Below are 23,596 nucleotides of genomic sequence, written 5' to 3' on the forward strand. Positions count from 1 at the left end.
CATAGTAGAAGGTTGAAGGAGAAGCAAGCACATATTCACGTAGCAGCAGGAGACAGAGTAAAGAGGGAAGTACTACACATTTTTAAACAACCAGATCTCATGAGAACTTCATCACAAGAACAGCAAGGGGGAAGTCCACTCCCATTATTAAATCGCCTTTCACCAGACCTGTCCTTCAACACATGGGGATTACAATTTGACATGAGATTTGGGTAGGGACACAGAGGCAAACCGTATCAGACACTCAGAGATGAGTCAGCAGCCTAGACATCTCTCCTGAATTTTAAACTTTTGAATACAACTTCCAATTGGACATTGCACTTGGAGGTCTTCATGGCTTATTGAGCTCAATGTATTCCCAAAAGAGTGCATTGCTTTTTCTCCCTTCTCAAATATGCTTCTTCCTTGTATTTATTGTCTTGGTAAATGGTACTTCCATTTATGCAGCCACCCTCGCCGGAGACCTGGTGAACTCCAGTCCTCATATATGCCATCTAATCAACTACAAAAATGTGTTGTTTACAGTCTTGTAAATGATTCTCAAATCCATCCATTCTCTTCATCTCTTTCTTGCTTTTCTTGTCTACACCAACGTTATATATCTCCTAGATAATTACAAAAATTACTCTCTAATTCAGTTTCCACAAAGCATCCAGAGGGGTCTTTTAAAATGCAAATTTGATCTTACCATTCTGTTACCAGAAACTTTCAGTAGCTTCCCATCATTCTTGTGATGAAGTCTAAATTTTTCTTAACAGAATGCAGTAGACAGAATAATGACTCCCAAAGATATCCATGTTCCAATCCCTGGTACCAGTGAATATGTTGCCTTACATGGCAAAAGGGGGTTTGCAAATGTGATTATGGGAGATCATCCTGTATTATTTGGTCGGCCCATTCTGATTACGTGGGATCTTTAAAGGAGAAGAGTAAGGGAGGGAGATGTGAAGACAGAAAAGGCAGGAGAAATTCAAAGCATGAAAAGGGATTCCACCTGCTGTTGCTGGATCTGAAGATGGAAGAAGAGGGCAATGAGCCAGGAAGCATAGGCAGCTGTAGAATCTGGGAATAGCAAGGACATGATTCTTCTTTAGAGCCTCCAGAAAGGAATACAGTCCTGCCAGCACTTTGATTTTAGCCCAGTGAAACCTAATTCAATTGTCTGACTTCTAGAACCATTAGATAATAAATTTGTGTTTTAAGTCACTAAGTTTGTAGTAATTTCTTACAGCTGTGATAAACAAATGCACATTGCCTACAGAGCTCTACGTGGCCTATCCCCTTCCTAATTCTCCAGCTTTTCTCCACTGAAGCTCCAGCTACACTGAACATTAAAATTTTAGGACAAGCCACTTTCTCTCATGTCTTCAGGTTTTTAACCATACTATTCCCTATTCACTACATTTATCTCATCTTATACATACATTATTTTTTCTGAGAACCCACCTTAACCTACTAGTGCAATTTAGTTTTCTATGTACATATTCTTATAGCATCTTGTCCTCATATTTTATTTAATTAATTATTCACTCTTTCACTTATCTATTCATCAAATATATATTAATTTCCTATCATTGGCTAAGTATAGGGGTTAAGTAATGGTGTTCAGTAATGGGCTAAGTAATGGGTTCAGTAATTTCCTATCATTGGCTAAGTATAGGGGTTAAGTAATGGCTAAGTAATGGTGTTCAAAACAAAACAAACAAACAAAAAACATGATCCCAAAATGGAAGTTGAAATTCTAGCTAAAAATACCAGTGAGCTTGGGGACTTTCCTGCTTTGTTCAGCTTGAATATCAAATACCTGGAATATAGTAGGTACTTAGGAAGGGTTTTTTTTTTTTTTTTTTTTAAATGAATAAGTGAATAATTAAAAGAGGAGGAGGGAAGTCCTTAGTCACGTGGTTTTGGCCAAATCTAGGCCTGTATCTCTCTAAGGTGTGATCTCCTGGGGAATCACCCACATGGTTTTTGAGCAAGGATTGCAAGGCAGGCTTCCTGGCTGGAGGTGGCATTTTTGTAAGCCTGGCCCTTGCCTACATCTTCCAGAATGTCAGGATGTGTGATAAGCTTCTATCTTCTAAAATTGCAGGCTGCAAATATATTACATAGGATGGCAAAACTTCTAGAAGAACCTGCTTTCTTGGAACTAGTGCATATCTGAAACCACATGGCTAAGAAATTCTCTGCTAGAATGTTTCCATAAAACTACAGCCTCATCTGGCACTAACAGGCCTCATCAAGAGGCAATAGCACATATACCTTAATGCCTATAGCAGTGGATCTCAATACCAAGTGTATATCATAATCCTTAGATATCAAAAATAGGAATTGTAAAACTGTGATCCTCATTCCATACTGATTAAATCAAGCTCTCTGAGGATGGGCTCTAGGCATCAATGTTTTTAAAAAGTTACCCAGGTGAGCCAGGCATGGTGGCTCATGCCTGTAATACCAGCACTTTGGGAGGCCGAGGTGGGGGGATCACAAGGTTAGGAGTTCGAGACCAGCCTAGCCAACATGGTGAAACCCATCTCTCCTAAAAATACAAAAATTAGCGGGGCATGGTGGCACATTCCCGTAATCCCAGCTACTCGGGAGGCTGAGACAGGAGAATTGCTTGAACCCAGGAGGTGGAGGTTGCAGTGAGCTAAGAAAAAAGTTACCCAGGTGATTCTCACATTCAAACAATGTTGAGAAACACTGCTTGGTAACATCTGGTGGAAATCCATGATATCTGAAAGGTGGACCTCAAGTAGGTATAGGAGTACTCATTATGTCATTACCCAAGATTGAAGCCACCATGTACCTAAAATCGTCACTGAGCTGGTGTCCTTTCTGAGTTCCTACTATACTCCCGGTATTTGATATTCAAGCTGGACAAAACGGAAATGTCCCCAAGCTCACTGGTATTTTTAGCTAAAATGTAAACTCTAGCTAGTTTATTTGGAGATCATGGTTTTTGTTTTGTTTTGTTGTTTTGAACACCATTGTAACCCCATGCTTAGCCAATAATAGGAAATTAACAAATATTTCATGAATGGATGAGTGAAAGTGAATAATTAATTAAATGAAATATGAGAACAAGGTGCTATAAGAATATGTACATAGAAAACTAAATTACACTAGGAGGTAAAGGAACCTCCTTAACCTAAAGAACATCATTGGTTTCAGGAATTGCTCTAGACCCTGTTTATTAACTTTTCTATGATCTTTTTAATGTCTGATTTCTCCAGTATTAGTGCTGTTGCCTTGAACTGGATTATCTGTTTCCGTCTATCATTTTTGTGTTTGTCATTTACTTAGATGACTATAGTAACATTTTGTTTCAACATTTCCCCAAGATAGATTACTTCCTTTGTTCCAGAAACCTCACCTTTCTCACCTGCCACTCAGACAAGACTCAGTGAATGCTGGTTCAGTAGATACTATACAGACTGGAGAATTATGCATGGAAGGTAAAACTCACTGCAAATATTCCAGAGTGAGTTACAGTCCATTACTGGATAAATCTAGAACCCAGCTGGGGCTGTTAATCTTCCCTATGCAGAAGTGACTAGACCCTGCTCCAATGATACTGGCATTACCTCTAGACGGTTTTCTAACATTGTTTGCAATAGCAATAGGCCCACATTGACTATATGCACACTTACTTCCTTCTTAGCTTCTAACCCAAGGACTTCTTTTTTTTTTTTTTTTTTAAGGTATGACTCACACTTTGGACTCAGTACAAAGCACCAGATCTTTGCCTTTGATCTTTTATTGCCCTCCTGGACCGTGATTTGAATTCATTTCCTGAATGATTCAACCTATCTCCATAGGAAGGTTCTTACCTATTACTCTCTTGCCCTGGGAGTAGGACTTATGTTCTCTGAATGTTAAGCTCAGTATATGAGTTTTCTAGGGCCACCATAACCAAGTACCGTGGACTCGGTCCCTTAAATAACAGAAATGTATTTTCTTGCAATTCCAGAGGCTAGAAGTTTGAAATCAAGATATGGTTGTTTTGGCTCCTTCTGAGGTCCCACTCGCTAGCTTGTAGATGGCCATCTTCTCCCTGTGTCTTGACATGGCCTTCCCTGGTGTCTGTTCCAATTTCCTCTTCTTATAAGGACATCAGTCATATTGGATTAAGGCCCACCTAATGACCTCATTTTAACTTAATTACCTTTTTAAAGGCCTTAACTGAAAATACAGTCACATTAGCAGGTTAGAACTTCAACATATATGAAATGGTGGTGGTGGTGGCGGGGGTGGGGGAAGATACAATTCATTCAGCCCGTAATACTCATAAATGATTTGGATTAAGTAAAAACCTATATTTGTCTATTCATTTTACTAGACAACTTTCAAAGTTCATTTTCTCATTAAACCTTTACTACCTTTTTTTGGTAAAGTTGATAAGCATTCCTAGCTATGTTTTATAGATGGGAAACTAGAAGTGGAGAATTATACTACTTATCCAAAGTTGAACAGTTAGTAGGAAACTGGGTCTAGAATTGACACCTCTTCACTCTTAGTTCAGTGCAGTGTTTCCCTGTCTCCTGTGCTGGTTTTTCCCCCCCAACCTAAACCCTCTTTGAAACAAGCTGAGTGGTCAGAGCATGTTTGATAATTTCTGAATCTAATAGTCTCATGATTTTTAGACATCTTGAAATATAGCAAGTTAACAAGAATGCAAGTATTTTTAAACATATAGAAGGCCCAGGCAAAGCAAGTCAGTTGGACAACCTGACTCTTGCCTAAATCTATTTTAAGCTTACACCTAAATGATGTCAAATTAGGCAAAAATAAATTGAAAATTGTTTTAACACCTGGTTGTTTTGCCTTCACCATACCAGGTACCGGGCTCACTGGAAGCACAGTAAAAGCAGAACTCATGGGAATTATTATGAGGGAATAAAAGTCATGCAAAAAGAATATATTATTGAAAGAATATGTCACATAAATATTAAGAAAGTAGATCAGTGATCTTGAATAGCTTCTTGTGTCTTTCATCCTCCAAGTCCAGCACCCTATCCTCAGCCCACTTAACTCACTCAGCAGATCATCTTTTGTAGTTCAAGGACTGCATACGTACAGCACTTACCACCTGCCTATCACCCTGCTCTGCTATTAGGCTGAGTGGAGAAGTATTTGTAAAACACTTTCTGGATTCTTAGATGAAATGTTTACCAAAGAAAATATATCTCCAAGTGTTTCAATCTCAGCTTGAAAGTCACTTCCTAGATCAAAGTGATGTACATCAACATGGCAGGAGATCTACTTCTGGGCCAGAAATGCATTAAATGAAGGGTCATCGATGTACGTGTGGTCCTATTATCCTGCCACGAAGAAAAGCCTCCAGTTTTAGAAAAAGAAAGCCTCAGTAGAAGCTCGCATTCCAGGACACTTTGCAGGAGGGCCAGTCAGGAAAGCACTTACTTTATGAAGGAATCTTTTTGTCAATAAATATGACAATATGACTCCTTTGAGTGGAGAAAGATAAGCTAATTAGGACTACATTTTTAACCAATGGATCTGACACAGTTTCTTTGGTTCATGCAACTCATCAAGATGAAAAGCTAATATAACAGCAGTGTATAACACTAAGTTTTTAAAGAACCTTTCCTGATTTCTCAAGTCTTATTTAAGAGCTTCTTTCATGTATTTTAAATGGGCCAAGGGTCAAGAACCTTTACTGAGGACCTAGTACATGTCAGAAATTGTTCTAGTGGCTAAGGCTACAAGAAAGACAATATCCTTGCCATCATGGGGCCTATACTCTAGAGGGTAAGATATAATAAACAAGTATGCTAAGAAATACAACATGCAATATTACTTATGACATGCAAGTTATGAAGGAAAATAAAATGGTTCGGGTAAGAGGATAGAGAATACCCTAGGACTGGAGTTGGGGGAGAGGGCAGTGAAAGAATCCTCTCAGAGGTGGTATGGTGCTTTAAAAATATGTCCAGAAATTCTTTGACACTCTTCCCATAAAAAGTAGGGTTTATGTGTGCTTCTCTTGAAGTTGGCTGGGCCTTTGTGACAGCCTTGATGAGTAGAAGGCAGAGGAAGTAACACTGTATGACTTTTAAGACTGGGTTACAAAAGGCCATGCAAATTCTGCTGGTTTATCTAAAGACATTTGCTCTGAAAGCCTTCCACCACTATGCATGAAGCTACTTGCAAGCATGAGGGGAAAGGGAGAGAGAGAGAGAGAGAGAGATTCCTAAGGACACTCAATTGTTCAGCTCCCCAGCTGACTGAGTCTTCCCAGCCCAGGTGACAGACATGTGAGTGCATAAGCCATCAAGATGACCCCAGCCCCAGCCACCGACTGACTACAACTATGTGGGAGATCCATGAGAACTGCTCAGTTGAGCCCAGGCAACCCCTGGATTTATGAGCAAAATAAATAATTGCTATTCTTTTAAGATACTCTTTTGGAATGAGTTGTTACACTGCAAAAACATGAACAGAGTAGAAGGTGATAGTCGATTAGGGGCCTGAATGAATTCCGAGAGGAAGCTCTGGTTAAAGTTTTCCAAGCTAAGGGAAAAATAAGTGCAAAGGCCCTGATGTGACACATTGGAGGCACTGCAAGCATGGTGTTAGAGCAGAGTGAGCAAGAAAGACTGCAAACGCCCCTGGGGAACAGGGAAGGGTGCAGCTCTACCTTGTAGGCCACGGACAGGCATTTGGATTTGATTCTGAGCTTGCTGGGAATACTTAGAGGAGTTGGAGAGCAGAAGTAACACTCAGATTTGTGGTTTTTAATGATTTCTGTGGTTGCTGGATAGAGCATTGACTACTAGGGAGTGGACAAAAATCAAGGCAGGCAAGAAATAATAGTGATTTGGGCTGGAGTGGTTCCCATGGAGATAGTGAAAAGCAAACAGGTTTGGGATATGTTTAAAGATAGTACCAACAGGACTCATGTTAAGTTGCAAGTGGGAATGACACACGTAGAGGCGTCAGGTATGACTCCCAGGTTTTAATCTGAGTAACTTGGTGAATGGTGGTGTAGGGTGGGTAGGGATGAGTAGAGAAATGCTCCAGACATGTTTGGGATGCCTATTAGATTTTCAAGAAGAGATGTTGACTAAGCAATTGGTCACTGGGCTCAGGGAATCAATTGCACTGGAGATACAGATGTGGGTTGTCAGAGCCTAAGTGGTATTTCACCATAGGTATAGATGTGGGGAAGTCAGCATATAAGTGGTATTTCACCATAGATACAGAGGCGATGTTGTCAGAATATAAGAGGGTATTTCATACCATGAGACTGAATGCAAGGGAGTGGGTCTAGAGTAATGTGAAGAAACGTGCCAACAGTTTTTTTAAGTTACAACATGTTCGTACGCCACTGAGAATGATTCAGTAAAAGGGAGGTATTGATGCTGCAGGAGAAAAGTGGCAGAATTATAGGAGCAACGTCCTCATTTAGGCTAGAGCAGAGGAAGCCGGTATGCAAGTGGGCTGGCAAAGCTTCGCAAGAGCATCACAGACCTCACTTGGCTGCGGTGCAATAGGGGAAAACTTGATTGAGTTCCAATTGTCATTTCTTTGTTAGCATTCCTTACTAGATTGTAAGCTCAGGGAGGGCAGGGACCCTCCATAATGTGTTTAACATTATACTGCAGTTCCTGACACAATGTCTGGCTTATTCTGCAAACTTGATAACTGTTTGCTGTATTAAATGGATGAATAGACAAATTATCATATTTGGCCAAATGTAGTTCATAAATATCTGTTAACTTGCATTGAATATAAAAATGAAAAACTTTGGTGAATATAACCAAAGTAGGAGGAAAAAGTGATATTTTAAATATCTTGAGTTTGTTAGATATCCAAAACTTTTCTATTAATGAATATTTGGATATTTTTCCAGATTGTTAAGATACACTGAATTAAAGTAAGCTAAATAATAATTGCTAACATTTGTGAGTGCTTATATGTGTCAGGAATTCTTCCCTAAAGCCTTTCTATTTATCATCGCACTTAATTCTTACATCCTCCCTTAAATATCTACTATTATTATTATTACACTTTAAACATGAGGACCTGAGCCACAGAGATGGTAAGGAATTGCCCTCAGATTGGACAGCAGCTACTTAGTGGCAGAGTTGGGTTTGAAACCCAGTCAACCTCTTTCAGAGCCCAGGTAACTAGTCACTTTCAGGACTTCTAACCCCTAGTCTAGTACTCCTTAGCTATTTGAAAAGTGAAAAACAAATTAAATATGAAAATAACTCCACTAAAACATACCATGGTAAAATCAAAGGATGAATGACAAACTGAGAAAAATATTTGTAATTCATATCAGAGACAAAGACTAATTTATGAAGTGATCATAGAAATATGTAAGAGAAAGACAAGAGACTCAATAGAACATAGAACAATGGACAAAGGAAATGAATAGTTCACAAAGGAAAACATACATATGGCCTTTAAATGTATGAAAAAATACGCAATCTGATTCAATAAGAGAAAGGCAAATTAAAGCCAGGCCAAAATACCATTTTTTTTTAAACCTATGAGATTGACAGGTATCAAAAGATTGGCCTGTAGTTCCTGTAGCAAGGCTGAGAGAAACAAGTACTCTCATAACCTGGTGATAAATGTGCAAAGTAATACAAATAGGGCAATTTTAGCAATGTCACAAAGTAATTTCTTTTGACTCAGATCACCTCTGGGAATTAATCCTCAGATACTCCTATCCACTTACAAAGTGATATATAAACAAAGATATTCATTGCAACACTATTTCTAGTGCAAACAATTAGAAACACCCAATGTTCATTAATAAGAGACAAGTTACCTCAGCTGTTTATCCACACAGTGAAAAGTTAGTCAGCTATGAGAATGAGGAAGCTCCCTCATACTGACTCAGAAAGTTACCCAGGATATGCCATAAAGTTAAAAAAAGAGAGAGAGAGAAAGTACAAGATAGTATATATAATCTGATATCATTTGTAAAAGACCAGGAGATAATAAGAGTACATGTGAGTCTATGCTTGAATCTACAAAACAACTACTGGAAGGAAACTCAGAAGCTCATATATGTGACAACCTCTAGAGGCAGGATGAGGTGGGAGTGGAGAAGTGTTTTAAAACACTTTATATATACTTTACATATAATAACACGAATCTCATGGAAAGTCATGAGTGGAGAAAGAAAGATAATCAATGTATACCTTGTTTTATTTTTTGATCTTTGAACCCTGGGCATGTTTTTTTATTTATGAATTAGAGAGAAAAAATAATGGTAGCTACACTCACAGAGCACTTCCGGTTTGCCTGGCACTGTGCTAAGCATGTTTTGTCATCTCAGGTATTCCTCACAGCAGGACACACTATTTTTCCCATTTAGCAGGTGAAGGACAGGTTTAGAGAAGTTAAGGAATTTACTTAAGGTGCAGAGCTAGTAATTTGTGGAGCCTGGGATCAAACCCAGTCCCCTGGCTGCAGAAGCAGTGCTCTGAGCTATTAGTCTACTCTCATGGTGAATGTTAACATTTACGTACTGCCTTGAAAATTGTAGGAGATGATGCCCCCCTCATGGCCAGTTCTCAAAGAAAGAAAGAAAGAGAAGAAAGCAAGAAAGAAAAAGAAAAACAATAGTTAGAAATCCCTGACAGTTCTCCAGTAAAAATAGCTCACTGTAGCTGTGGCGTAAGATGTCTTCAGCCGTGTGAGAGCCCTGAGGGCTAACCGTAATTCCAACTCTTTCTTCCTAAATAAGAAAGATATCAAAGTGAAAGCACAGCAACATTATTATTATTTTAAATCCCTGACATTTATTAAGTTCTTACCATGCACAAAGCACAGAAGTCATAAGTACATTGCGTGTATATCTATTTAATGTTCACCACAAAAGCCTTATTAGATAGACGCTATCATTACCATTGTGTTGGGTTGAATTGTGACTGCCCGCCATGCCTAAAAGGTGTATTGAAGTCCTAAGCCCCAGATAATTATTTGGTCCTAAATATCAAGTAAGACTAGGACCTTATTTGGAAATAGAGCCTTTACAGAGGTAATCAAGTTAAAATGACATCGTTAGGGTGGGCCCTCATCCAAAATGACTGGTGTCCTTATAGAAAGGGGAGGTTTTTATAAAGACATATACAAAGGGAAGACGATGTGTTGACGGCCATTTGATGACAGAGATGATTTGAAACAACAGACCTGCAAGCCAAAAAATACACAGGAGAGTGCTGGCCACTACCAGAAACTAGGAGAGACCCTTCCCAGAGTGCCAGGGGTAGCATTGCCCTGCCAACACCTTGGTTTCAGACTTCTAGCCTCCAGAACGGTGAGACAATACATTTCTTTTGTTTGAAGCCATCCAGCTTGTGGTGCTTTGTCACGGCAGTGCCAAGACATACATACAACCACATCTTACAGACAAGGGAACTGAGGTACCGAGAGGCCAAGTAATCCACCCAGATTGACACTGTGGGTAAGTAATGGCGCCTTGACCTGACACTGGGAAGTCTAGCTACAGAGGAATGCTTTATTCTGATTAAATTGATATCTTTAAGTTATTTTGCAAATTTCAGTTAGCTATTATTCAAACAAATCATTTCACTTCATGACTGAGTTCTCTGAACACTCTGTTTTGACCTCAACCCCCATCAAAGGTCAAAGCACAGAGCGTTTAGAGCAGGGCAACCCTGGCAAACTCAAGAGGGCATAGCGATGGGAGCCATGAAGCCAGACCAAACTCAGCCATGCAGCTGCTGGAGCTGGGGGGCCAGCCAAGAGGGCTTTCCAGTCCTCCCTGAAACAGCTGAGTGTGGCCAGGACCCAGGGGGTATGCACTTCAAAGCAATGGAAGTCTTCCCCACAGCCTCTCATTTTTGATCAGCAGGAGCACAACCTAGGAATGTGGGTTGTTTGAGTTATTTTTTTTTAACTTAAGAAAGGGTCAGGTGAAGTTCAAGAGGACTACAGCAACTTGCAGGAACCCCTTTCCAAATCCCTTTTGTGCCCAGATGCCCACTAAACAAAAGTATTTCCTGAATGGTACAATGCTTTACAGATAATATGGAAAGAGGAAGGAATGAAGGAAAGATCTGGTTGAGCACTGGATCCGGAGTCAGTGTTCATCTGTGTAGTGCCTCTGGGTGCCCTATCCTGAAAGATGCGGCCCTGTGATCAAACCACTTGGTGAGTGGAGCCCAGGCTGAATGGTGGCCTCCAACTACAGCCAAAAAGCAGGCAAAGATGCGCTGGAGATGGACATCAAACTTCAAAACAGCATTTGGGCAAACCAAGAGTCAAATGACCAATGGGGAATTGGAAGCAGGTTATGGTTATGTCTGAGCAGAGGAACAAGGTTTGAGCAGACATTTCCCCCCAGCCATACTGTAGAAGTGAGGAATATTTCACTACTTTCAGCAGAACAGATCATCCTGTATTGAATTATACAGGTTGACGTCTACTCCCATGACTTCAGAACGGAAGGAAGGATGCCTCGTGGGACCCTAACCTCCACCATTTCTAAGTACAGTGTAGGTGTTTAGTAAACACTTATTATCTGGGCAATTTGTTTCCTACATGACTTGCCATGAGCTCTGCAATCCGGAATAGGATCAGAGAAAAAGTGTCTTTGGTGGAAGCATGAGTGACAGGTCTGCATCACTGCAATTCTGGAATGGAAGAAATATGACCTAAATCTCAAATGGTCCTAAACAAAATGCATGCCTCTGGACACAACTTGGGATGTCAAGGAAAAGAAATAAAACTGTTCGCCTTTGGCTAATGTAGAGGCAAAAGGGTGATATATCCAAATATTAAAGGTGTGAGACATTGAGGCAGAATAAGGGAAAGATTAATTTCCTTAATTTTAAACTTCTCAGACATCAGGCACTAATAAACCCAGGTTTATCATACACTGGTGAAAACAAGCTTTATTTTATAATTCCAAATATTTAAGGAATACCTCAACCTTAACATTTGAATGCCTTGTTTAAAATAAATCCCCAGAAACAGCAGCAGATTTCCACAGAAAACTTGCAAAGATGCACCCTATGTATTTTCCTATCTCTTTTCAAAGTTTAAATGCTAGGGCTCTATATATAGCAATGTGGATTAACATTGTTATGTACTTTGCTGCTAAGATGACCTCGAAATGCTAATCCTACAGGAAACTTCCAGAGACAAGCAGAAAAGTAGCTGACTTACCTGGGAGTGAAGTCTGCTGTGAGGATGCTGATTTTTAAAATGCAGATTGCAACTGCAAAGCTCCGGCTGGCTGACATGCTGCTCTTGCTGGGTGGCTGCAAGTGGGGTGGCAGGACAGGTGGGGTAAGGCATTTATTTGCAAAGGGCCAGAGGACAAGGAACAAGTATTGTTTGTCTGCACTCAGGGTTTTTGTCAATTTGGGTGGCCTGGGTGCTGAAGTCCAATCAAAAAAGAGTCGTTTTGTAATTATTGGCCTCTTGTTTTCTCATATTGACAAATAGATGTGGGGCAACGAGCCTGTGAATGCTAAAGTCCCTAAGATGAACAGCAATGCTGTGTGAAAACAGAAACAAAGGCCAGGTGCGGTGGCTCATGCTTGTAATCCCAGCACTTTGGGAGGCTGAGGTGGGCGAATCACCTGATGTCAGGAGTTTGAGACCAGCCTGGTCAACATGGTGAAACCCCATCTCTATTAAAAAACATTAGCTGGCACGGTTGCAGGTGCCTGTAATCCCAGCTACTTTGGAGGCAGAGGCAGGAGAATCGCTTGAACCTGGGAAACAGAGGTTGCAGTGAGCCAAGGTTGGGCCACTGCACTCTAGCCTGGGCAGCAAGAGCAAAACTCCATCTCAAAAAAACAAACAAACAAAAAAACAGAAACAAAAATAAAGAACCCCCATCAGTTCTCATTTTGCAAGACTCGAGGGGTTGGGTGGAAGATCAAGGAGTATGCAATTTTGGGAAAAAAAGCCTGCGGATGCTTCTCATGGAGGCATAAAGTTAAAGTTAGTAAAGAACTGCAACTAATGGAAAGGATGGCACAGACATAGATGCTTCATTTTTCTTTTTGAATCTGCAAATGGGCTATGTGGGTTATTACCATGCGAGCATGTATCAAATGCATTTACAAGCCTGGCTTTCCCTATAGGCAGAGTAGAACATTTTGGAGAATGAGATGTAAACTCCCGAAGGCATTAAGGGCATCCTCCAGAAGGATGTGGTCTCCTTTTATCTCAGTACCACACATGTCAGCAAGATAGAATCTGAGACAGAAAAACTTGTTCCTACCCATGAAAAAGAATTTCCCCCTCACATTTCATGCTTCCCAGCACTTGTGGGAAGAGCAGTGCATTTTTGGGAACGCCTGAAAATGTCGACATCGCAACTGCTCTTAAAGCACTGACTGCAAAATAGAATAACCTGGGGACTGTTGAGAACAGTAGTGATGCCTGTCCACTGTCCACTCAGCTCTAAGTTAATTGACTTGTGATGAGACCCTGCATCTATGCTTTTAAAAGCTTTGCAGTTCATTCTGATGTGTAGCCAGGTTTGAGACTGAGAATGGCCACCTTGAGAAGAAAGACATCAGATATCAGTGTATATAGTTCTTAAAGGGACTTCATAAGGATTATTATTACTTACAGGCAAATTTCAAACATTAGCACATATAAAGATATGTAAAACAAGGGGTGGGTTGAGGGAATACAGAATATACAGCTATTTTCTCCAGTGCCGCCTCACCTTTTCCACTGATATTCCTACCTGGAGTAAAAGGTACCTACTCTTACCCACTTTCTTGGGCCCTCTCCTTTTTATGCAGAGAACTTGAGGTCTTTAATGGGACTGATCTCACCTCTTCCTGAGCTTCCTGGGGAGTGTAAGCCATGCAGAACTGCCAAGTAATAAGATGATTCGAATGGATGCCACAACTCTTGTAACTATGTCATGGGATGAGTCCACGCCTGAAAGACACTTCCTGTGAGTCTCGGCTAATAACAGGTGGGCTACATTCGGAAACAGTATGAATCTATCAAATACGCTGTAGCAGGGCAGGCACATTGGCTCACGCCTATAATCCCAGCACTTTGGGAGGCAGAGGCAGGTGGATCACTTGAGGCCAGGAGTTTGAGACCAGCCTGGCCAACATGGTGAAACCTCATCTCTACTAATAATACAAAAATTAGCCGGGTGGGGTGGCACGTGCCTATAATTCTAGCTACTTGGGAGGCTGAAACATGAAAATCGCTTGATCCTGGGAGGCAGAGGTTGCAGTAAGCCAAGATGGCACCACTGTGCTCCAGCCTGGACAACAGAGTAAGATTCTGTACCAAAAAAAAAAAAAAAAAAAAGCCGCAGCAATGTTAAGGGCTCTTATGAGGCTTCTCTGGACCCTACCAAGATACTTATGGAAATAAAGATTAAAAAGCAGTCAGGATGGGATGTTTTATACTAACTAGATTTGATGCTAATTGATTTGAAATTGTGATGATTAGACTTGATAAATAGATGTGACCGGAGATTGACAAATCACCTGTCTCTTTGGCAGCTAAATCAATGGAAGGGGGAGGAGGGAGAGAGGGGATTTTTTTTGTTTTTTGGCTGACTAGTTTGAATAAGAGGCTTTTCTGAATTGCTCAGTTGTATTGATTTTATCCCCCATGGTTCAGGCTAAATGTAATGTAGAAAAATACTGAGAGCAGTAAAGTATACTAATAGCATATTAATTATATGTATTGGCAACATATATTGTATTCGTTCATTTTTACACTGCTACAAAGATACTACCTGAGACTGGGTAATTTACAAACAAAAGAGATTGAATTGACTCACAGTTCTGCATGGCTGAAGAGGCCTCAGGAAACTTAGAATCATGGCAGAAGGTAAAAGGGAAGCAAGGCACCTTGTAAACGGCAGCAGGAGAGAGAGCAAGAGAGTGAGGAAGTACCACACTTTAAAACCATCAGCTCTCATGAGAATTCACTCACTATCGCGAGAACAGCATGGGGGAACCGCCCCCATGATCCAATCACCTCCCACTAGGTCCCTCCCTCAACACATGGGGATTACAACTGGACATGAGACTTGAGTGAGGACACAGAGCCAAATTATATTATATATTACATATTAGAATTAATTATAATATATAATCACATATTACATATTATGCTGCATAATTGTAATATATAATCATATATTATATAAAAATATAAAACATATGAATAACGTGCTTTACCTTTTTAGAGTGCTTTTAATTCTTCCTTGTCCTTAACATCTATCATATGTCTGACATGTTTTGAAATGAGGCTTATGTTTCTGTGTGTATGCCAGAGAAATAAAGCATTATTACGCATTAGACTAGAGGAGTGAAAATAACATTTTCATTTGTATAACAAATGAAAGGCTTCCAAATAACAAAACAAATAAATGTTTATTGAACTTCTAAAATGTGTCAGGCCATATTTATATATGCAATCTCTTTTAATTCTCAGAATAACCTGTTTTACAGCTGAGGAAATGGAGACAAATTGAGATTACATCATTTGTCCCGCATCAGCCAGGGATGAGTAACTGCAAATTTGTACTTGCTATGTCTGGCTCCACACATCTCAGGCTTTTCCTGCCTTGCTATCACTACTATTGTTATTATTTTAACTATATCATGTTGCTTATAGGGTACTTTACTATAAAATTCCTTACTAAGTCCTATCAACTTCACAGAAGGTAAGCTTTTATTCTAGTCTCACAGATGAGGCTCAGAGAAATACCTGCAAGGCTACCCACACAGAAGAGGCAGGGGTGAGAGTTAAACCATTGTCTTTGAACTTTGATTTTAGGGTTTTCCACTCTGCTGAGGGCTCTCAAAGTTTTCACCAGTCAGTTGCCCTTTGTTCCCTTCTTGGTTTCAATATTCTCAGCAACTTTGTGGTAGTGAATTATGTTTTTTGCTTAATAATACTTTTCCCAGTTTTGAAGGCAGGCATAGATATAAGTACATTAAAACTCTGACCGAAACACTTAATTTTTACTGATTTGATATAAACGTGTTGAGGGTCATTTCCATTTGGCTCTTTTGTAGTGATGGAAACAGTTTTTTGAAAGTCCCGTAGCAGTAAGTTAAGGGATCTTAGTGTCCAGGGAGCTGCTTGGGAATGCCTGCCCCATTCCATAGCTACTTCTTAACGACTGTCCAAAGATCCACAGGTCTTATAATACACAGTGAAATATTAGGGCTTTCACTTATAACATGTGCAGTCAGTGGAGATAATGAGACTCATTAAATAGAGAAAACTTGGAGATCACCGTCAATTGCAGGTTTTAGGTGTGTCTTGTTTGCTATTATCTAGCACATTTATAAATTACATGCACTAACAGGTGAATGAATGAATGCAGACAGGGAAAATGATGTCCAGAGAGGCGAAATGAAACACCGAAGGTCGCAGGTTAGGGCAGGGGGAGCATCAGAGCTCAGCTCTCTTCCTTGCTGGTCCTGTGCTATTTTTCTTCTAGCACTTTCAGATGAGCTCTTTTATAATGAAGGAGGAAAGAACAAATATCTTTATTCGGTGGTTCTGGAGCTCTCTGTGAATTTCAGTTGAGGTGATGTAAGTCTGGCTATCCCTTTATAGTAATAAGGATTCCTGCGGCTTAGATCTGTTTACCATCACACGAAACTATGTAGGGCCCACTCGGTTACATTACAGCATTTCATTTTAAGGGAAGACTCAGCACGATCCTCTTCTCTTGTGACATTCTCAGTATCTGTCTGTGTCCTACCCTTTTGTTCACCAACACTTGACTGTTTGTATGTCTCCCTGCCAACTCAGACTCCAGCCGTTTCAGTATTTTCATGGGCATCACTCTGCCCTCCTCTTTTCTGATTTTTCCAACTCTATCAATATTTATCTTAATTCCAGTCAGCCCTCTGCTATACCCCATTTCTATGGTGACCAATTAGTCTAAGCAGGTACAAGTAGAGGCAGCATCAGACACACCGCAGAAACATCCTCTACTCAATTCCAGCCCAGTCAGGTTACCCTGTAACCTTCAGAGCAGCGATAATTCTGCTTTCTTATAAGATAAAATAATAATGATTGAAGTCGACCAGGTGAATAAAGAATTGACAGGAAACTTCACAATATCACAAGGAAAACTTAGTCATAAAGAATTTCAGAGTTGGGCTTTTTTTTTCTTTCCATTTTTAACAACCTCATCTTTCATCTCTGCAGAAGGCCAGCTTCTTTACCACTGAGCAGCCCACACCATGGCCTTGCTGGAGACAAGCATTTGTGTGATTTCAGTATGTGGAAGAGGTTTAGTAATTAAATACAGGACACAATTCCAAGCAAGGGCAAATGAAGGCTTGGCCACTCATCAGGTGAGATGACAAATGGCTGGCCCTTGTCCATCAGCATTGCTGTAATTAGGACATGTTAACAGAGCTGCTGCCAGTACATAGCCTTGTACATGTCCCTGTTGGGCATATCAGCTTAGAACATGAGTTTTGATTATTTTTAGCAGAAGGGAATTAGTTCAAAACACACCATTTCCCAGCAAGAATTATGTGTTTTATTATTTAGCAACCTCCACAAATGGTAATAGCTTAAATATTTACCAGTGGCTTTGGGACAGCTCCCGTCTTTTCCTAAACTTGTATTGAACGTATTCCAGGAATGTGGGTCAGAGTCCTCACTCATCAGGGCATATAACCCATGTACATTCTCTCTTACACTTTAAATTATTTCTAGATTACTTGTAATACCTAATGTAAATACTGTATAAATAGTTGTTCTACTGTGTTGTTTTTATTTGTATTATTTAAATTGCTGCATTATTTTTATTTTATTTTATAGTCACGTATTTTCCATCTGTGGTTGGTTGAATCTGCAGATGCGAAATCTGAGGTTAGGAGGGCCGACTGTATAGGAAACAGGTTGTGTTTCCACTTTGCAGGGAAACTTCAGTAACTGTTGCTCTCTGTTTGATCAACAGTAGTTCCTACTGCGCTGAAATGAATGTCCTCCTCTTGGACACACGAGCAAGTTAACCTCTGGCAAGATCTCACAGATTGAGCCACGTGGAGATAACACACAGGCTCAACGGGTTAGACAGACTGCAGAGCACCTGGATAAGCCAGATAATTGGTGCACCGTGCTCTTATCAGCAGCCTTCTCCAGCTCATCTGTGGCTTACTTTCAGTTCTCCTGGAACCTGCTTTTGTGTGGAGTCTATTTCTTTACACTCCACCTTACTATTGTTAAGAAGAGAACAAATGTTTCAGTCAAGGGGAAAGGTAAGGCAACAATAAGGTACATTCCAAAATATTCTACAACAATAGATAATCCTTCCCCAAAGTGTTGTCTTACTCCTTAGAGAAGTTAGGTTTAACATGAAGACTTCTATATCCAAGCAAGGCCCACCTTGGGATTCTCTTTCTTGTAGTTGCAGTTGTTCTTGAAATGAACAAGAACCTTGAACTTTTATACTAGGTGAGAGAGGTTAAGAGCATCCTAATGATAAAAACATCTGTTCATCAGCCCGTTCACTTTATGCAACAGCTCTCCAGAGGGACCTGTGCCAGCCTAGAGCAGTCCACACACAGTTGTGTCTTGGTGAGGTCAAGTATGACTGAATAAAAAACAAGAAGCAGCCAAGGGTAAGAGGCATGAACCGATAGTACGCTAATGAGTGACTTTATAGTGGACGTCAGCTGAGGTTGTTCTGGTGCAAGTCTTACCAACTAGTCTTCCTTACACTCCCAGGAAGGGAGTGTGTGTGGGTTTGACAGAAAAGCAGGTGTTGAAATAGATCAGAAGGTAATCTACTCACGGTCCTATTTCATGGATTTCCACTTTCTCTTCATTGTTGTAACAATCCAGAAATGTATTATGACTAACATTTGCTCCACTTCAGACTGATATGTTTTATAACTTGCCACTAATGCCAACTCAAAAGAAGGTAGAATAAACCAATGGTACCACATGATATTCTGCCACTCCAGTTTATTGAAATGAGTAAATTTATAGCTTTATGTGCATACAGAAAAGTGCATGAGAAAATAAGTATGTACAAAACAGCTGTGTGGCTGATCATGACTTTCAAAAATTCAACTACCTAGAAATAGTTACCTCCAGTTTAGCACATTTAGGTATTTGGACATTTAAAGTACTATTTCAAGTCTGTATTTATAGTGACTGAGTAGGAAGCCAGATAGAAAATTATGCCATATATGATCAGCTATTACCATTAAACATAAAACCACAGGACTTTCTACTTGGGGCTAATCAATAGAGGGTCATGTGGCCACTGTCTTGTTTAGCTTCTGAGCATCACCCTCTTCTTCCCCCTCAAGGTAACATTGGATGTGGCTGATTAACTCCCACAAGAACCTGAGCATTAAGTATCAAGAGACAACATTAAAAACCCAACATAAACAAAACAAAACTCATTTTGACAAGAATAAACCCTTCAGAACTGTGCTCACAACAGGACTGAAAATGAACTGGGAACACTGCCAACTTATAAGAAAAATATTGCAGACATTAGATTTTCAATGGTTACCCCAAACACTTGTTCTACAGCTTTTTCCTCCCCGCTTATCTTCCTACTAACGATGAGATTGTGGCTGCAAGGAAGTTTTCCAGTTACTTGATAAAGGCCTAGCACGACCCCAAATAAGCACCTAATGTGTTTGGCACAATCACATTTAGCTTTGTGATATGTTGCTCTTTAAAATAGAGTCCTTTGTTGCTGAGTTGAGTTCAATTTCTCTTGAACATTAACTGCTCTTCTGGAACTTCAGCTCAATAGAATGGCCTCCTCTTCCACAGGAAGGATATAGGTTGTGCCCATTTGCAATTCTAGTTTCTGGGACTAGCAATTACTGAGAATGAAGAGAGGCTCCAGATTTTTTTTTTTTTTTTTTTTTTTTTTTTTTGCCCTGTGAGAGTCTGTTGCTTGTCAAAGGGTGGTAATGCTACATGAACCCAGGAGCAAAACTGACTGAAAAGAGAGTCAGAGAAAAAGGAGAGGAGAGATGAATAATGCTCTTCCCTCATTTGCAACAGCTAGCAGGAGATTGGAGAAAAGGACAATCTTGGCCTTGGGGGAAACTGATCTTCAGAAAGAAGAGAAGCCATCTCTTTAAAATTGTCCTTAAGTGTGTTTGATTCCAAAATGTCTAAGGAGAATTTGGAGTTGCTTCAATTTTACTTTTAAAATTCTCTGTAACTGATGGTCCGAAGCAAGACTTCTTTTAAGAAGGTGCCTTGTTCTACTGTAGCCTTTAGGTTTTATGCTCTGAAACAGAACCCCCGAACAACTTTGAACAATAAGGATTTAAAAATTTATTCAAAACAGTGTGATATGAAGGGATTTGGTGGCTGCATCTCCCAACCAGAGGGTAGAAGACAGGTGTTCTAGAAAGTTCTAGGGACACAATAGTCAGGGTTCAGTAGGGAAACTACTGTACTTCATTTACACTTAAGCTAGAGAGTTTAGGATCTTAATTTATTTAAAGCCATAGATTCAGTTTAGCTTTAACCTAGACAGAAAGTGAAAAGCATTTTACAAGTAGAAGAGGCAACGAGGAATAAGGCAACAGATAATATGTCAAAGCTGGAACAAGGGCAGAAATCAGGACGTGTCTGGCTATCAGCTTTGTTTTTGACTACTAAGGCCAATCTTTTTATTCCTCTGGATGGTCTGCAGACCAAGTTCCTAGAGAGGTGTGGAGAAGAAAGAAACCCATGGTTAGAATTTTTGAACTGAATATTAACGTATTAAATATCAAGTCATTATTAAAGATGTCAGTAATAGTATCTCCTAGGGCTAATGTGAGGATTGATGCAGATGATAAATGTAGATCATCTAATAAAGTTATTACCACAAGTGCTCAATGTTAATTATTTCATCCCATGAGAGTTCCCCTTACCCAATCTATTGATGTAGCAGGTTGACCTAAACTATCCTGTCTTCATGACCTAAAGAAGAAAGGGCCTCCAAAAAGAAGTCTAGTTCATTCAATTTAGACCATACAATCCATCTAGACTCCCAGTGTAGTTTACTTCTTCTATTGGTTTGGGTATATCTCACCTTGAGTGGAAGGTGAGAATGAGTCTCTAGTAAGACTTCTAGCTCTTATCTACTATACTACTTTATTACCTTTAGAATCACCTGCACTCTTGTTAAAAGGAAGCATTTTCTTGGCACCAAAGAGAAATTCCTTAGGGCTGTGGTAGGACCCAGGAATTTGAATTTTTAATGATTTATCCAGTTCTCTGAAGCAGGTTATGGAAAGGTGCTATAGGAAACACAGTCATTAGAGAACAACTGGAGTGAGGGAGAAGGATCTAAATGCCTATAAGCTCAATCTTATTGTTGTTGCCACGTTTAAAATATTTATCTATTAAAAATCATTACATTTTAGATGAGCCAAATCACAGGTTAGTAGCTTGTTTGGATTAGACATGATTGGTAAAAAATGGGTTTGGGCTTCTTTTTTTCTCATTATTTCTATTGTTTTACCCCTACCAGCTGCCCTACCTGCTCTAAAATGGGGAGAGCCTTCTTTTCCCTACTAAATTCAATCTCTTAAGATCAGAACAAAGTTGCTATCACCTGCTGTTGAGAAAGAGTTACACTGAGCCCTCCAAGGGTTTCAATTGAAGGTAATTCTATCTAATCACTTATCTAGGATAAAGTCCATGAGACAGAAGAATCAACCTTCAGACTCATTTTGAGCTCCTACTGCCTATGAAGGAGATCTTTAACAGTTGTTAAAACTTTTAGATTTACTACCATCAGACTCTTCCAGACTAACTTTGAGATTGCTCACAAGTAATAAATGGTAGAGGAGTCATGATCATAATCTGTTTTGCTGACTTGTATGGTGGCTTCAGAAGGTCTTCAGAATCAAATTATTACTAGGTTGTTTTGCAATTACTTCAATACGAAAGTAAAAAGGTTAGAAACCTGTGATGTGGTGTTTTGAGTTTTACTTCCCACACAGAACTGAAAAACCAAAATCATGGGATAAGATAAAAATCCACATCCCCAAGGGCATATTAATAATTTTTGATGTGTTTAGGAATTCTGTTCTTAAGTGCCCAGCCTAGTCATTATTGAATGATCTAAATATAGATTTCCATGTTGATTACTCCTAAATTATAGATATTTAACCTTTTCCCAATTCTAAAATTAAAATTTCACTCTTTACTCCATGTTACCCTTTCTCACAAAAACCCCTGAGATAACCTTATTAGGATCTTCTACTTACAGAATTTAGGCAAAAGGATTTCCAAATGGATCCCTATATATCTCAGAAGAGACAGGTTGAGGAGAAGCCATCTAAGAAGATAAAATCATCTAGTCAATAAATACAGTTACAGTCGTAAGGAAAAAAATTTACAATGAAGACTTCCAAAATTCTTTTAAAAATCGCTTAGGTCATAGGCCAATCAGACATTATATGGGGCTTACAGTGATTGTTTCTATCTGCTTGCAGAGGGTGGTGCATATTATTTATGTGAAAATCAAGGTTCAGATGAATTTCATTTGCTTCCCCCAAATGGGAAGTATTATTTTTATAAGCTATAGAACTATTGTTGAAAAATTAAGAATGTAAATTTTTGAAAAGCTTTCAAGATAGTATTTTGGCTCAATTTTCTCCCAAAATGCTTCCACCGGTTGGTTTAAGTGAGATATGAAAGATGTTTTCTGTGTGATATTATTTCTCAAATTCAGAAGATAATCATTCTTGTGCAAATAATCTTTCTTCAGTTTAAATGAATGTTTATACTGTGAAGGTTCTCGGTGACAAATCTTAGTCAAACAAGCTTTACCATCAAAAAGCTATTATAGCCAGGTGTGGTCACTCATGACTGTAATCCCAGCCCTAAGGGAGGCCAAGGCAGATGGATCACTTGAGGTCAGGAGTTTGAGACCAGCCTGGCCAATATGGCAAGACCCCATCTCTACAAAAAATAAAAAAATTAGCCAGGTGTGGTGGCATGTGCCTATAGTCCCAGCTACTTGGGAGGCTGATGTAGGAGAATCTCTTGAACCAGGGAGGTGGAGGTTGCAGTCAGCTGAGATTGCACCTCTGCACTCCAGCCTGGGCGACAGAGTAAGATTCTGTCTCAAAAAAAAAAAAAAAAAAAAGCTATTATAAAAGCAAGGTTAATTCAGGAGGCCAGAGTTCTATGTGGCATGAACTTTGGAGAACAGCTTCTAGTAGTTAATACTTACAGAGGCTTGTGATGAACCAAAAGAATCTTTAGAGAAAGGGTTCTCAAATGCATTGTCAGCAGATTTGGTAACTGGCAGAGAAACCTGTCTGGGCGCTGGCTTTGGTGGTTCTAGAAGGCAAAAAATCCAGGCAATCAATAGACAAGCTTTCCCCAAATATAAGCCAGTACCCGAGTCAGCTTATCTTTGAAATTTAGTTCCATACTTTTGAAATTTACATCAGTGGAACAAAAATCAACACCAAATCCTAGGTATCCCAATAATTGTTATCTTTCTCAGAAGAGAAAGCCATGCATATTTATCTGAAGTGCAAGAGATTCAGAATCCCCTCACTTAAAGTCATGGAACATGGATGATGCCTTATTATACAGCCCTCCAAGAGTCACCAGTCAT

The 23,596-nt window shown here is 39.6% G+C and overlaps 2 protein-coding genes across 4 annotated transcripts in view; both read right to left on the reverse strand.

Annotated features, from left to right (window-relative positions):
• C9 (complement C9) overlaps positions 1-14,881 on the reverse strand; it is an 87,641-nt gene extending 72,760 nt beyond the window's left edge. The window contains exons 1-2 of the mRNA XM_012460046.2: positions 14,789-14,881; positions 12,178-12,272 (exon numbers count right to left, since the gene is read on the reverse strand). Coding sequence (XP_012315469.2) covers positions 12,178-12,272; positions 14,789-14,830 — 137 coding nt within the window. The 5' untranslated portion in view covers positions 14,831-14,881. The remainder of the gene's footprint in view (positions 1-12,177; positions 12,273-14,788) is intronic.
• A 4,061-nt stretch (positions 14,882-18,942) lies between these two features.
• DAB2 (DAB adaptor protein 2) overlaps positions 18,943-23,596 on the reverse strand; it is a 52,818-nt gene continuing 48,164 nt past the window's right edge. For all 3 annotated transcript variants that reach the window (XM_064375934.1, XM_064375933.1, XM_012460047.3), the window contains 3 exons: positions 23,204-23,313; positions 22,233-22,303; positions 18,943-20,674 (listed from right to left, as the gene is read on the reverse strand). In XM_064375934.1, coding sequence (XP_064232004.1) covers positions 22,238-22,303; positions 23,204-23,313 — 176 coding nt within the window. In that variant the 3' untranslated portion in view covers positions 18,943-20,674; positions 22,233-22,237. The remainder of the gene's footprint in view (positions 20,675-22,232; positions 22,304-23,203; positions 23,314-23,596) is intronic.

The sequence above is a fragment of the Aotus nancymaae genome, unplaced genomic scaffold (assembly GCF_030222135.1).
Source record: "Aotus nancymaae isolate 86718 unplaced genomic scaffold, 86718_ANA_hifiasm-v0.15.2.pri h1tg000014l, whole genome shotgun sequence".
Lineage (NCBI taxonomy): Eukaryota > Metazoa > Chordata > Mammalia > Primates > Aotidae > Aotus > Aotus nancymaae.